Source organism: Lissotriton vulgaris, chromosome 5 (genome assembly GCF_964263255.1).
Source record: "Lissotriton vulgaris chromosome 5, aLisVul1.2, whole genome shotgun sequence".
Lineage (NCBI taxonomy): Eukaryota > Metazoa > Chordata > Amphibia > Caudata > Salamandridae > Lissotriton > Lissotriton vulgaris.
Genome location: NC_141693.1, coordinates 1228657052 through 1228674123, shown reverse-complemented (window position 1 = coordinate 1228674123; position 17072 = coordinate 1228657052). Strand labels below are relative to the sequence as shown.

Sequence of the window (17072 nt, the reverse complement as noted above, 5' to 3'; positions counted from 1 at the left end):
AATGAACATCTACAGTGATAAACAACTTTCCCTGCCAACACCACTAACTGTGATGGATAGAAATAACCAATTGGTGCATTAGTAAAGCATTTATTTCTGTGTTGTACCACAGGAAGAACACAATCTGGCATTATCAAATGAGGAACAGCACTTGATATTGGCCCATACCCACCAAAAAAAAACAAGGTAACAAGCTAGTTACTGCTAGATGTAGATTTTGTAACACTACCACCACCCAGAAAGGGGTACACTCTATGCACCAGGTCCCTTCTTTTTCAGATCTACACTTCCTACCAGTTGCGCACATTTCTACTTATCAGCAAAAATATACACTTGCCTCTCCTTGGGTATTTCGTTCTAACAGCCCCATTCCTGCCAGTACTGCTAAAAGTCTGTCAGAGGCTACGCCCCCAGGTATGTCTCAGGTAGCTTTTGGTTGCTTCCCCAGCCCCACTGACGATCTTGCAGTCATCTGTCATTGTCCCACCACAGATTAATGATACAAAAACCACAGAAGTTTTAGGATACTCTAAGCATCCTAGTTGGATATCCAGATGTAAATGCTCCAGTCAGATCTTATGATGAAAGGTGCTTTAAGTTTCTGTGATTTTACGATAAAGAGCTTAACAGAGATGAGAGACAAATGAACAAATACAGTACTATTCTGACACACAGCACGTATTCCACTTACCTCATACAAAAAAGACTGACATGCCTTATTTTCAATAAAAAGGCAAAACTTTACTTAAGAACTAAAATATATATTGCCACGACTTGAAGACCGCCAAAGCGAAGAGCTATCACGCCCGATCACGGTTGTGGAGATACGCCAGGCCATACGAGCGCTTCCGCGGAAAAAGGCCCCAGGCACGGATGGCCTTCCCGCGGAATTTTATGGAACCTTTATTGACCTCCTGGCACCGCGACTCCTTGTGGTATACCGGGAGGCGCTGCGAACACGGGGCCTTCCACAGTCATCGCTCCAGGCTCTAATAGTGTCACTACTGAAACCGGGCAGGGACGGCTTACACCTGGCAAACTATAGACCTCTGTCTTTATTGAACACAGATTATAAAATATTGAGTAAAATCCTTGCGACGAGGCTGGCCAGTATATTCCGAAGCTGATACACCCAGACCAGTGTGGTTTCGTACCGGGCAGGAGCACTGCTATGAATGTAAGACAGCTCAGTCAATTCATGCTGGGCGGGCCAGGGCAGTTGGATTCGGAGGGTTGTGTTTCCCTGGATCTGAAGCAGGCTTTTGATTCTATTAGATGGGACTACATGTTTGCAGCTCTCGCAAGTTTCGGAATACCACCCGAGTATATTGAATGGGTCCTGCTGCTTTACTCCCGCCCAACAGCCCGGGTCCGCACAAATAGATGCATCTCGGCGCATTTGGACATAGCGAAGGGTACAAGGCAGGGGTGTCCACTGTCCCCGCTATTATTTATATTGGCACTAGAGCCATTGCTATGTAAACTTTGCGGGTCTGCACAGCACAGGGGCATACGGAGAGATAGGGTGACCCATGTGGTGTCGGCGTATGCAGATGATATCATTCTGTACTTCAGAGATCTGAAAGGGGGGCTGGACCCCGTCCCTGACATATTTGAAAGCTTCTGCTCACTATCGGGGCTTACTATTAGTGAACCCAAGTCATACGGGTTTTTCTTCTCTGCCACTGGGGCGGAAGCTCAACTGCCCTTCGCACCGCATACTTTCCAAGTGGCGGAGACCACCTTCCGTTACCTTGGGATACAGTTATACAGAAAGGCAAGGGATATGCTAGATGGCAATCTGGGGAGGGCACTAACAGCGCTGAAATAACAAGTGCAATTTTGTCTGCACTGCCGCTATCAGTGGCAGGCAGGGTGACCATCTCTAAGATGGTGGTGCTGCCCCGCCTCCTATACGACTTCACAAGCTTGCCATTGTTGGTCTCTGCATCCATGTTTAAAACACTCAATACCCTACTAACGGAGCTGATTTGGGGTTCCGGGAGGCGACGTATTAGCTTAATTTAACTGCAGCTCCCCACGGAGGCAGGCGGTATGGGGGTCCCGGATCTCCAAGCATATAACTTTGCTTGTCAACTGCAATGGTTGGCTTATTGGCTGGCGGGGCGCAACTTGCACGAAATTGGCATGTCGGAGACGGAGTGGAACAGGGGGAGTGTCCACATCCTGTTGTTACCAAAAGCGGCGGTCCCGAGATCGGCACCCCCCCTGCTTTGACTAGCGATTGACTACTGGAGGAGGGCGGTGAGATATACGACCCGCACGTCCTCCTATGCCCCCACCATACCACTACTAGGACTCCCAGTGGGACTGAGACCACTCTCAAATCCACTGCTCACGGAGTGGCACGATGCAGGAATATCACAGATTGGGGACCTGTTTGCAAACGGCAGGATTATGGCATTTGAGGACTTCCGGAATGCACACCACACATCGGGAGGACTATTCCTACTACACGCTGGGGTGCGGCGCTATATCACACAGGTATGGGCACCGGACGGGGCAGAACCATCCACGAACCCACTAATCACAATGCAGTACCTGATGGGATAGGGCAGCCATCTGACGAGATGGATAACACACGGTATAAGAGAGGGCAAGGCTGTCTCATTGCAACCTTTATGAGACAAATGGGAACATGATATAGGGAGACCAGTCAGGGACAAGGAGTGGGACCGAATTCTTAAATACCCTAAGAAGGTATCAAGAAACCCGAAATTCAAATTCATACAGCTTATGATTCTACATAGGGCGTACCTGACACCCCATCGCCTACACACAATGTTCCCCAACACAGCTGATGCATGTCCCCAGTGCGGCGCGGATGACGCACGACTAATACATATGTTAAGGATTTGCCCAAAACTGGGATATTTCTGGACGACAGTACAGGAGGACTTGGCCAGACTAGTTCCCGCTAAACCATACACCGCACTGGAGTATACCATATTGGGGTTGGGCCCTGTAGAACGAAAGAAGAGCGTAGGCACACGTTTCACTGATCTAGCCTTGCTTCTCGCGAAACGCACCATAACCATGAAGTGGAAATCGCCTAGGCCACCAGATCCTGAGACGTGGAGGGCGGAGGTGGTGCATTGGGGAAGGCTGAGAGTATGACATTGCAGCGCGAAGAGCGTAGGGGACTCAGAAAGACCCCCATATCATTGGATTGGAACACGTTACTGGGGTCATTGGAGGCAGGCGAGGATGATGCGTCTGACCATTCTGTAGCTGTAGGATAAAAGATGTGATGATATACATATGGGATATAGTGCCCTTTCATTGGCTAGGACCGAACATGCTATGAGTGTTGTGAGTACCTCTGGGTGCACGGGACAGATACAATATACAAAAAGATTTATGTATAGTCCTATGTAAGGTTGCAGCGGGTTCACGACGAGCAATGTGAATATGTAGAGGGGGCCAGGAACCATGAGTGTCCGAGTGTGAATTATGTAAGTGCCGAGGGAGGGAGGGTAAGGGAGGGGGGTGTTGTATTGGGAATGTTTTGGACTTTATAAAATGAAAATGGTTAACTACTGAAGGAAAAGACGATTGTATGCACATAAGCAATGAGAAAAATGCAAACATGCTCAACCTGTCATGACTGCCTTAATTTATCCTGCTAATAAAAAGATTTTTTTTTTTAAATAACTAAAATATATAGGTCTTTTATTTTTAGGCTGTAAAACAGAATTTATTATCAAAATGCCAACATAACAAGTGATCCTTTTATATAAAAAAACAAATACATGATATTCCCAGCATCAGAGTACATATTTTACCTGTAAGATATAATTTCCTTCAAATGATTTGTTAGCAGTTTTCCACCCACGTTGATCCTACAAAGTAATGGGTAGAAAGTAGATGGTTAGTACTCTCAGAGACAACTGCCAACTCTCAACCTCATTGGCGCCTACCACCTTGCAACACACATAGGGCCAGGCGTACAAACGGATTCCCTTGTCACAAACCTTGTGATTCAGTAAATCCCAGGGTAGGTGTTTTTTGAATGTTCTAAACCCATTTAGTGATCTGGCAAGACGTTAACTAATGGCTAAATGGGTTTAGAAAAACATACTGAATCGGTATTTGGAAGGGGCGTGGTTAGGGCATACATTTCTAATATTGATTTCTTATGGCCTGTATTAATGTTTTGAAGCGGAAACAGACTGGCACTACTCTTAAAAAAAACGAAGTAAGTATATATACACATATACATACATATATATATATATATATATATATATATATATACATATATATTCACTGAAAAAACATAGGTTTCACACCAGTTATAGTTAGCTGGAAATTTTACTGACATAAAACCATTGAAATTCCCACGTTATAGTTAGTTGGACTCACTATAACTTGCGGGCCTGCAATGCACTGCTGATGACGTCACATATTACATCACTCATGACATGGTCAGTGACATCACTCATGACATCACTGATGACACCATCCTTGTGACAGACTGACAGACCTCCTTTGGGTGTAATGTAACCCTTGAAACACATATTCAAAAATAGAAACTAACTACCCATACCAGTTACAACAACCAATTCAGTAATTCCACCATCTATATACACATCCTCTCATTCAGCAACAGTTCTATATAGTCACTCATACATATACTCACTCATCATATGTAGTGATACACATATACATCCTGTTACACACCGACAGTCATCCAAAAGTTACTCACACACATACTCACACATGCAAATAAACTATTGAACATCCATTTATTTGCATATACAGCTATACACAAACTAGTACATTACTTCTAAGGAAACTTACACATACTTACTCTCTTAAACAATCACTTATAGAAACACATACTTATTTAAACAGGAACTCTTTCAATCTCTCACTCTCGCATATACTCACTTATATACATCAATACTCACATATACTAGATTAAAACATATGTAGTTACTCATAAAAACACTAGTGAGGCAGGCATTCACTCACTAACACACACATATTCACACTCATCCACCCATAGAGTCCTGCACATACGCTGTCTTAAAAACACATACAAACAGTGAGTCAGACACCAACCCATGCAGCCACTTATACACAAAGTGAAACACTGATATATATATTTAAAATATTTAAAAATTACTCGCTAATATATGTATTCACTAAGATACACTTTATAAGCCAGTTAACCAATCAATATTTTATTAAAAATAAACATCCATTTACACACTTATTTAAACATTTATTCGTCCATCGACCTTTACAAATACATATATAAAACATATTGATATTTCAGAAAGACACACATTCACTGGATGGTGTCATCAGTGATGTCATGAGTGATGTCACTGACCATGTCATGAGTGATGTAATATGTGACGTCATCAGTAGTGCATTGCAGGCGCGTAAGTTATAGTAAGTCCAACTAACTATAACGTGGGAATTTCAATGGTTTTATGTCAGTAAAATTTCCAGCTAACTATAACTGGTGTGAAACCTATGGTTTTTTCAGTGAATTTAATAGGGTTTTTAAATGCTAATTCCTAACTATAACTGGTGTGAAACCTATGGTTTTTTCAGTGAATTTCAGAGGTTTTTCAAATGCTAATTCCTAACTATATATAAGGCCCCAAACCTATGTTTTTTTCTGTAAATTTCAAAATTTTGTTAATAGCAAATGTCTATAGCTATGAAATGTAATATTTTTGAAAATGAATGAATCCTATATTATATTTGTATTTAAAACAATTTTTTTAATGTATATATTTTTTTTTTTGCCCTGGAGCGCTCCCGGGACGTGCCCCGGTGAGCGCCCCGGAAAGCGTAGTCTTTTGAAGTGCCCCAGGGCGCGCTCTGGAGAGCGTCCCGTTAGCGCTATTGCCGCGAACGAAAACATCATCGTGACGTATCGCGTAGCCGCGTCCACGTGATACGCACAGCGTAAGCGCACCCAGAAGCACTCGAGCGAATACGATCGCGCAACATAAACATCCGACGCGCTTACGCGACGCGACCCGGGGCGCGCGTCGCATAAGCGCGTCGAGTCATGTGACCTGAAAATAACACTTAATTGGTGCAGAACAGTTTTGGTTTCATAATGATGAAATCCCTAGTCTTGTGACCTGAAAATAACACTTCTCATTGGTTCAGGACATTTTTTTTTTCCAAATGATGAAAGACCCCACCTTTTTTCCTTATTCTGACTTTGTCCTTTGACTGAGGAAGACCTGTTTTGAAATCTTTTAGGTATATTTTGTACTTTGAAATGGCTACAGTTGCAGCATCAGCTGGAGCATCTGCACCACCACCACCACCACCACCACCAAGAGGACCACCACAACATCACATTGGTGGTCAAGAAGAAGATGAGGAGGAGGAAGAGGAGGAGGGGAGGAGGAGGGGACGAGGAGGAGGTGGCTGGAAGAACACAATACCCCATACCAACCCAAGCCACACATTGTATGGGAGTTTTTTTCCATCCCTGAGGGAAAAAAGAAAGTGAATGCGGCAAAGGTGACTTGCCTTATCTGTGACATGGAACTCTCAAGGGGTAACCCAAATAAAAAATATTCATTTGGGAACAATACCATGATAAGGCACATGCAGCGCAAGCATCCTAACAACTATGCTGCCGCAGAGATGAGGGAACTAGCCAACAACCCTCCCCAATCTACACCCAGCACCTCCAAACGAAAACAACCCACTCCATCGGGACCAGAGACAAGGGAGACAATCCCTTGCATTCAACCACGATTTGGAGAATTTAGGGTCACCTGTATTTTTTGTGGTAAGACCATCTCCTATGGTGAGCAGAGCCTAAAGCTCATCCTCCTTGCTGGTGACAACCACAACTGCTCCCAAAAACCCTAATTTTTACCTGATTTTTTTTTGCTCCTGTTGAGCCATTTTCAATTCCCTGTTTTTTGTTTCTTCCATTAAAATTAACCAAAAAAAATACAAAATAGTTCATAAAAGCCAAAAAAAAGTACAAAATGTTCAAAAAACATTAAAAAAAATATAAAACAACAAAAAGAAGAAAAAAACAGTTCTTTTTAGAACTACCTCCAATTTCTAAAAAAAAAAGGCTAAATTTTTTTAAAACTCTATCATTCATTTTTCCCCATGGCACGCTTCCCGGTCCGCTCCCCGGTGCACGTACCGGGCGCTCCCCTCGCGCAAATAAAAAAAAAACATTTTTTTCACCCCCCGGGGCCCTTTTATAGCCCCCACATCAAACCTAGGGGGTCAAGGGGGGTCTACTCTGCCCCCTTATGGTCATTTCCCCCTTTGTTTTTCCCACCTCTTCTGTCTCGATCCTACCGAGACACAAGATGGCGGCCGCTCCGGAATGTTTCGAATGTTTACAGACACCCGAGAGCCAAGCAGCTTTCCGTGCGCACCTAGGGTGGCGCGCCCAGAGCGCTCCCCGGTGCGCTTACCGGGGCGCTGCCATAGATATATATATTTTTTTGAACCTAAATTACTCGAAAACCACTGGAGCACATATCTTGAGACATAGCAAAAGCACATCGGGCTACCAGTCCCTACAATTTTGCCAAGTTTGGTGGAAATCCATTCAGCCGTTCAGGCTAAAAGTGAGGTTGACCGCCCTATGGAAATTAACATGAGGAAAACACGTTTTGGGACCCCCTTTTATCTCGGCCCCCGCTTGACGAATCCCCCCCCAAACTTTCTAGGAAGGACCAGAGCTCCGCGAGGCAAATTTGAGGAGCTTTTCAGGCAGATTCGTCAACTGGCGCCAAAGTTACTTACAATAGAATTTTGAGATTTTGCATTGAAAAAAATCCTAACTATAACTACCTACTGGCGACCGCCAGTAGATAATATACATACATACATATATATATATACACACATATATATACACATACATACATACGATGCCTTTTTGAAAATACAAGTATATTCATTGACTTTTTCTTACAACCATATGTTCGTGATTTACCTGCGTTCATCGAAAGACACAGGAGACTTTCTTACTAAAATATATGACTGTGATTGGAATGAAAAGTATGTGTTTATGACCCTTGATGTTCAAACATTGTACACAAGCATCAGACACACCGATGGTCTAAGGGCCCTGCAATACTACCTAGGCAAGTGACCAATAACACTGCACCAACACACATGCATGCTTCTAGAGATGGCAGAATGGTGACTTACAAACTACACCTTCATTTTTGATAGACTGCATTACAAGCAGATACAGGGTTCTGCCATGGGTACTTGCTTCTCCCCCAGCTATGCTAATTTGCATATGGGCTGGTGGAAGGAGCAAGTACTCTTGGTTACACAACAACAGGCGATGACAGAAAATGTGGTGATATACAAAAGATTCATAGATGATATTTTTATTCTATGGCGAGGCTCATGTTAAAGTGCTACGAAGTTTGCCTCTGAAATTAATAATAACAGTTTAAACCTCGCATTCACTTGCACAACAAGCACAACAACCAACCAGTTCTTAGATTTAGAACTTTTTGTGGCCAACAACAGAATACAAACCAGCATATAGAAAACCCACAGCTGGTAACGAAATTTTGCACGTCCAGAGCTTCCACCCGACAAAACTTAAGGAATCTATACCTTATGCAGAATGCCTTAGGATGACACGTAACTGCAGCAGGGAGGTGGACCACAAGGATTCAAAAGAGGAACTCTTTATGAGACTCAGAAACAGGGGATATAGTAACCAAACACTAGCTAATGCAGAGAAGAAGAGTGCCAAGAGGAGCAGGAATGATCTCCTATTTCCAACAAAGAACAACCCTGTACAAACCAGTAAAAAAGTATGTATACACTTTTCCAGATGTTTAAAGGGGTTTATCACCCCATGGAAGCCTACAAGTGAAAAAGAGGCAGATGAAGTAAATCCCCCCACCGACACCAATAAATGCTCGACTGTGATGAAGAAAGAGAATAAGGGAAAGGAGAGGAGAGAGGAGGAGAGATGAGAAGAGGGTAACAAAAGAGAAGGAGTAGTAGCGAGGGCATTAAGAGCGGTACATTTTGGTTGGAATCGTTTGTTTATTCTATGTACGGTACATATTGACCATTTGTACCACTGAATTAAATATTATTGCCTTTGGCGGTAGCAGATTCTTGAACTTTTACTTTTGTTGCATTGACACAGAGCAGCTCTTTCAGCTGTTGGGAGTCAATTTTGTCAAAAATCTAAATTAAATCAGGGTACTTCTTGTTATATTTTCTACCTATGCTACTTTCTAATTTTGCACACGTTCAGATCTGAAACTGTAATCGGATGTAATGAGCATTGAAAGTGCCTCTGCGTTGTATTTTTTTTTAAACACAAGGGAACCTTTTAATTACAAATAGCTGGTTGAGTCGCTCCTTCCCATTTTGCTCAGGGCCACACACTCTGATGTCCTGAAACTGAGATGCAGCCCTCCCCTTCAGTAAGATTGGAAATTGTGTATATTTATTTGGAAGAATGGTGCTCTAGTTAAAAGCAAAATATTTACATAAAATAAAAAAAATATGGTGTACACGTTCCACCTGAATTAGTCAGAGAGATGAAAGAATGGGGAATAACTCAGTCTAAAATGCCCTCATCTCCATGCCGGACTCGATTTCTCAGTTGTGCACACAGTCCAAGTAACCCACTGCCAGATACCTAGGCATATGCAATGCTATCTCTGGCGCTGTTACAGGGACTGGGGACAAATACCGGGTGAGAAAGTTATGCATTTAGATGTTTTTAATGCCCTCCCGCTTTCTGAAAACCATATGACTGAATTAGAGCATTGGAAGTTTGATGGTTTCAGTGAAGACAAAGGAATGGCTTTGGGCTAATTATGACTTTTAGAGACCTTATGCTACTTATGTCAATGTTTGTCTTTCATTTCACCCCTTTTCATTTAGAACAATCTACCCTCAGTGTGTGGAATGTTCTAGTTGCACTATAGTTCTCCTGCCTTGGACTCCGCCAGTTGTTAAAAGGCTCTCTCCCTTGTTATAGGCACTTACCTGGAGCTCATATTGAGTGCCTTTAGCAAAAGGTGTAGTCATCTGCAACAGACTATAATAGTAGCCCAATTGAACGACTGGATGTATTTAATAACAACTATAGAGCAAAGTTGGACATTTTAGGCACTTAAAGAAGAAGTATGCTATTCATCAAAAAGCATGATCTAAACAATAGCCCTCTATGGACCAACTAAACAAGGCAGCCATTGACTTGAGTGTAAATGGTGTTTCAGACCTATGAGGAGGCCTGAAGGGTGGGAGCTGCTCCCAGTTGTACCCAGGACAAAATATGGTATCAAGGGATCAGCTGACTGACACACTGTCTAGCTACAGGAACACACCCACCTGTATTAGGCCCTTTTCCAGAGGTGCCAATCTGACCAGCTGCAACTGGACGTGGACTGGACTCTGTTGGTGGCCACTGCTGGGGTAAGTTCTAACCCTTAAGTGCTGTGCTTGATGGCCTGGGACGCTTAACTGTTTCCAACTGGACTTCTCCAACCTCTGAAAACTTAAGAGTATGACATTAGACACCTTCAGGCTTTTCAGACCTATGGAGGACCGGAACCAACCACCCAAGTTAATCTGCCAAAGGCAAAACCTCACTGGGCAAAAGAATCAAGCTGGTCACTCTCAGAGAGTCTCCGCAGCTCAAAAAAAGTTTTCAGTGGAGCCTCGTGAAAAGTCTATCCAACTCTGGGATGAGCTTTCTGGATACAGCCCGCAGCTTGTCCTGCTGGAGGATTCTAAGCTCCAAAAAAGTCCAAACATAAAAATATTGACTGGGTGAAGGTAACAAAAGTATCAGATCGAGAGAACTACCCTGGACATGAAATCTGAACTTTTCCTACTCTGAACTTTTCTCACCAAAACCAAAGGCTTCCGTGGGAACTTGTGAAATAGCTACTGATCATCGAGAAGACTTACTCAGATACAGTCTGCAACCTATCCCACTGGAGGATTTCAACTTCCATTTAATAGACCAACCTGGAAGGTAACATTTTTGGCTGTGACGAACTTTCTTGGCGTAGTTGACCCAAGCTCCATCGCGATCGGCCTGATATCGTGCCAGGGTTCCGTCATTCACAAACAGTACTTTTTATTGCCACTTTCACTTTACTTTTTCTTACCCCTTTGCTCCTTAAATCTTTAGAAATGTATATCTCCAGTTACCATTACGGGATTGTTGCTGTTATGTTGTCACTTTGTTTATTAAATCTTTTCCTATTTTGATAAATTGGTGATGGATTGTAATTGTGTTGCATTTGTTTACTACTTTAACTTAAAACCTTTACACATTTTTTAACGTAGTCGTGCCTGCTCTCAGCCATAGCTACCAGGGGTCGAGTTCAAGTTTAAATTATTAAAACCTTTGCCTGGACCCAACCGGTTAATGATATTATTACTAACACCCCAATAAATAAATCACTTTCCTTCACAATGTACATTTACAAATGGGTATTTACCTGCATTTTTTTAGGATTGAGTAGTTTTTTATTGAATATTAACTAATGTACATATCATCACCTACATCTACTGGGCAGAAAGAAACGTTTCTGTAATTAAATGCTGGGTAAACAATCAACATTTCGCTCTACTTCCTACTGTCTCCCAGCCCCAAAATAACCAGTGAAAACTCTACTGTATCATTCAAAATACACACCCAGCTGTGCTGCTGACCCTTTTTGTTGCGATATACCCAAGTCAGGATTCACAGCAGTGTTGTAACACTTGAGATTGCTTTGGTAAGATGATTTTCAGCACTTTAAGATACATAGGACACTACTGTTCTCAGAATTCAGAAGACAAATAGGTAAGATCCAGTGACCAATCAGCCTCAAAGTTTCAAGGTTTCTATCAGGGGGCGTAAAGAGCTTCTCAATGACCAGTATTTCCCAAATTTGGCGTTAACACTAACGTATAGGACCCTTGCTATCCCCAAAAGTCGGTTTCACTGCACACAATGCCACAGTGTCATGAAGAAGCCAGGCAGAAGTGTAAAACCAATGGAGGGCTAATTTGGCAATAGCTTCCTTTCCCATTGTGTTCATAGCCAAAATACATGACCAGGTACACAAAGGTCTTCCAACTCCTCCACAATATCAAAGCGCTTTATCTTATCCTCCCATCTTTTTGGCTGGATGTTTTCGCCACCTTTCCTGGTTGTTCAAAGAGTTTTTAGATGTCTGAAACAATTTTCTATTGTCTTTCATAACAAGTCATTTCTCGCCTCACCATGAAAGTTTAATCAATGGCTGTAATGCCCAGTCTCACATCTGCAAGTAATTAGATATTTATCTGCTGGGTCAAATGTACTTTTGAGGCTTACAAATGATGTAATCACAATCTCATCAAACAGATGTCCTAACCTTTTGTAACATAGGGTATCATTCAGAAAAATGCACTTACATCTAACACTGGTGTGAATTCTTGGTTGCTTAATACGGGCGAGAAAACTATGTCTCATACCTCCAGAGCAGCCTTTGTTACAAGTATAGAGTACAGCCTATGCCTTTTTCTAACCATATAATGTTCCAAACAGCTGTATATGCGATTGTCTGGTCCATAAAACACCACAGTTTTTTCTGTCTCTTATTTTTGTCTCATTCCAGCATAAAGGACAATTGGGTCACTTCGAGATATCTCAAGAAGCTGGCATGGGTCAGGCCTGTTTCCTCCAACGCTTTCCATCAGAGTGGCTTAGCTCAATGCATTTCTTTCCAACCAACACACATTAATCTAGTACTGGTTTAATCTCTAGTGCTTGGAACGGCAATGGCAGCACGTGGAATAGGATCAATATCCTAGGCAGCATTGCCATTTTTATAACCACAATTCTGCCAAACCCAGAAGGCACTCACAAATTCCACAAGTATAACTCTTGCCTATGGAAACTGAAAGGTTAGGTTAATGTTCTGTGCAAACTCCTGGGTAGCTTCTGAAAATTTACTTTGAACTCAGATGCCCTGCCAAATATCTCAAATTTCTCCATCACCCAAGGCAAAGAAAACACTGAATTGGTCACTAAAGCAGCATCTACATATATGAATGTTTATGACTTTGCCTATATGACTCTGATTTTGACCTACTCTTGCACGCTTGCCCTGCAAAAGGCTTCTTTATAACAGCAAACAGCAGGGGAGTCAGTTGTCAACCCAGTCATGGTCCTCTCCGAATACCAAAGCTACACAATGCGTTCTCCATTATTCACCATTACAGTGGTTTTCTGCACTTTGTACCCTGCTACAACCTACTCTTAGTTGTAGTAAATAGATGTTAATTTATATCACTATCTGTCATGCATTTGAGGTAAAACTAAATTCCAACATGTGACAGTTTCCCATTAAAAGAAATAAAACATTGCAATTTAAATATCATACACATTTATAGCTATTAAATGACATTCAAGAGCTATTGCCACATCCATGAAACTCATTTCTACTATTAAATATTTTGAAAGCTCTGACAATAAAGTGCCATATTTGATACAAATTGGTTTAAGACCCAGACAATGACATCGGAGAAATACAAAAACAATCCAGTAAAATAAAATAACAAGTACATTTTGCATTAAGTAGACATCAACAATATCTTCTAGTGAGTTTAAGCCTCGTGGCAATAACGGGAATTTGGTTATAAAGGATTTATCATCATACTCCTTATTTCGGCATTAAGCCATAAAAGATGGACAAAAAAATATCTAAAACATGACAGTACATATAATAAAACATACAGTCATCGACTAACAAAAATAATGATAAAACTATTTGAGTAGAAACAGCGGTCACCAAACTGGTAAAGGTATTCATATTGGTGCTGGTGCCGGAAACCAGGGTTCAAGCCTCAAGGTCGCGCCCACATCCTGTGATTCTGGGCAAATCACTTAATCTCCCCGTGCCTGAATGTGTAATGTGAATACGGTGCTCATGTAAAGAGCTCCAATACCTTCCGGTCGAGTTCGCGCTATAAAAAAAAATAAACACTCGGTGGCATACACTGGACATATAATATAATATTGGATACTATTGATGTCATTAGTCAATTACACTTGAAACATTTAAACGACTAAAAAAGTAGTCTAATTTATTGCTTCATTTAACAACATGAGGGACTCAAATTAGAGCATACCACTGTACTCAGCGAATTTGACGGTGTAAAGGTTTGTCTTCCAGCACCTAGTAAAACATATTTGCGCCAAATACACCACACTGAAAAAAAGATAATGTGCAACTGTAAATACTATGTTTTTCCCAGTGTCTGTTTTAAGGATTCTATACGCCTCCAGATGCTGTGTAGTCCCTAGGTTTCTACATATGGGAATTAACCATTAGGTCCTGACCCAGTTATATTCTGGGCAGAAAAAGAAGGGCATGGACCTCAGTTTTACCAGTCAATATGCAAGATGAACATGCCATCTCTTTGGCACTAGAGCTTGCCCACTTGTGAGTGAGTGTGCGCAGTGGTAAGGTCCCATATCTAAATTGCACATAGAGTTTTCTGGCCAAGGTGGGTTCGATTTAGTCTAGAATTCTTCTGCGTGGTCTACGTTCTTTGACTGAATAAATCTGCTTGATATTATGGCCAGTGTTTAGCTGGCTAGGAGGGCGCTCAGTTAAAAGTGTGTGTAGTTCAGTTTGAGTTCAGCTTTAGAAATGTGGGTACAGGCCCTCCCGGGGTCATCCCAGCAATTTTCTTCCCCGATGCTTCTCAGAGTTTCTTTTACGTGTCTATGGTAGGTTGCCCACCCCCTATGTTCCAAGTATCTCTTACAGACTTTGTCTATAGGAAATCAGGCGGGGCATTACCCAGACTCTTCTCCAGAAAATAAGGACCTAATAGCAATCCCCTCTGGGACAGGCCTAGCCCCCATGTCTAGTCGTAACAGTACTAACGGTGAGCTAACTGGGAGATTCATCAACAGCCTCAGTAAATGATTCTCTACTAGGACTAAGGCATTATCGGCTTAGTGTCCCCAAAGCTCTTCTACATCAAAGGCAGTACCCAACGCCTGATGTGTGTAGATCTGAATTGCCGGGTAGGCTGGTTTAAAAAATAACCCCCCGGAACACTTAACAACCTTCCAGTGTGTTGTTCCAATTTGAGTCTACGTTTGGTCATATGAGCTGCCCAATCCATCCACTCACACAGTGTAATCCCAAGGTACTCAAATGTGTGTACCTGCTCTAAAAGACTCCCATTAATTTACGGTTTGGTAGTGTTGCGCGACATAGATTAATTATCATAACAAATATTTGTTCACTTTTATTTCCAATCCACTCTGAACACAGAAATTGCTAAATTTATCTAGAATCTTTTGGATGCCCATGGGCGACTTAGAAAGAAGGAGTTTGTCGTCGACAAACATTAGGGCTAATAGCTTCTCCTATTCTTATGTTAGGATGTTTTGAAATATAAAGGAATGAGGTGGTCGAACTTAAGGTATATAGGGTCAAAGATACTGTATTCTTGGTTTCTAGTATTCGTCATACCTCATGAGCGACTCTTCAAAATCTATTTGTTTCATTTCACATTTTGGTGCATATAAGAACCCTATGAGAATCCTACTGTTGCTATTAGAAATTAATCTATTCTTTGAAATTTACATTCTAGAGAATTTTGTTCACTATTATTTAATTTGTTTACAACATAAGACTAAAATCTTGATTTGGTCTGATTGGGATAAGGAACTGCTGTGTCTGGTGAGAGCAGTTCAGTCTGGTGAGAGAAGGAGCACATCTGTAGAAGCTCTACATATACTACCTAGCTTGTGCGTGATGTTTCCAGATTGAATAGCCTTGGCAGTATCTGTCTGACTTCAGCAGCTAAAATGCTTGAGAAATTCTTCACATTTCTATTTAGTGATGATATAAACCAACATGAACTACAGAGTGTTATGTCCTTATCTGGTTTAGGAATCACCATCATTCATGTGTCTCTCATAGTAAGGGTGGTTTGCCAAAAAGCGGGTCCTTTATCCAGAGGATCAAGCTATACCTTGCTGACTAGGTCTATTAAGGCCAAAACCAGCCTGGAGTTGCTTGTTTTCTTCTGGAGGGGGCCTCACTTGGCAGGTCAGAACAGACTGTTCCCATGAGGAGCAGCGTCAGTACTAAACTGCATAAGGTTGGCCCCTTTATAGAGTGCCACAGTGGGCAAAAAACAACAGGTTTGAATGGTATCCAGGGTTTCTGGCAGTGGTATAGACTATTTGCAGCATTCCTCCCATCACCTTTTGTACGTTTTAGTTATATAATCTCTTCAGCATCAGTACCAGTGCAGTACATAGAATGTCTTATAGAATATGAATGTGAAGCATTTGTGACCCTGGGCTTTCCCATGTATCAATTTGGCTAAGGCCGTTGTCACCTCTTTGGAATCTACCAAGGGAAGTCACTTGTTTTTTGTGTTTGGGGATTTTCCTAGATATGCTTCAGCTCTTTTTTAATCGCGGAAGTCCTCTGGAGGTCTTAATATAGATACACTTTGTGGCCACTGTAGGTCAGCTCACCTTTCTCCTAAGCCAAGATCATTATTGCCTCTTTTTCTTTAAAGAGGTGCACACTGGTAAGGATGCCTGAGGTTTATCAGCTTCGGCCCACCACTGCAAAGTTAGTGTGTTCTGTTGAGTTTCAGCTAAGGATCCTTTGGACAAAATCTGCTGAAGCAGCGAATAAGAATATAGCCTTGAATATCCTTTTTTGCTTCTGTTTGAATGACTCATCACATATGGTGTTGCTCCTTTAAGCAGTCTTCCACTGACCTTTCAATATCATCCCTTCTTGAACCGGGTAAAGCCAAGTCTCCTTTAATCTCTTTGAAGCACAAATTAAAATCTGACTTAACAGTGCACACTTCTGATTTGATATACCTTAAGAATCGTCTTTTACATATATTACCCTCTTGCTCCTGCTGGACGCTAGGAGTCTTTTTCTCAGAGTGCCAGGTGAAAATGGAGGCCTACCAGGAGAATGGCTTTAGGGTGAGTAAGGCAATATCACTGGATACCATTTAAGAGACTTCAGCTCAAGGAAGGCTGGTGGCAGTGGGGAGCCAAT

At 41.9% G+C, this 17072-nt stretch overlaps 1 protein-coding gene across 2 annotated transcripts in view; it reads right to left on the bottom strand.

Moving 5' to 3' along the window:
* ACTR6 (actin related protein 6) overlaps nt 1-17072 on the bottom strand; it is a 306657-nt gene that overhangs the window by 137941 nt on the left and 151644 nt on the right. For both annotated transcript variants that reach the window (XM_086920320.1, XM_086920322.1), the window contains exon 6: nt 3807-3863. In XM_086920320.1, the coding sequence (XP_086776446.1) occupies nt 3807-3863 (57 nt within the window). The remainder of the gene's footprint in view (nt 1-3806; nt 3864-17072) is intronic.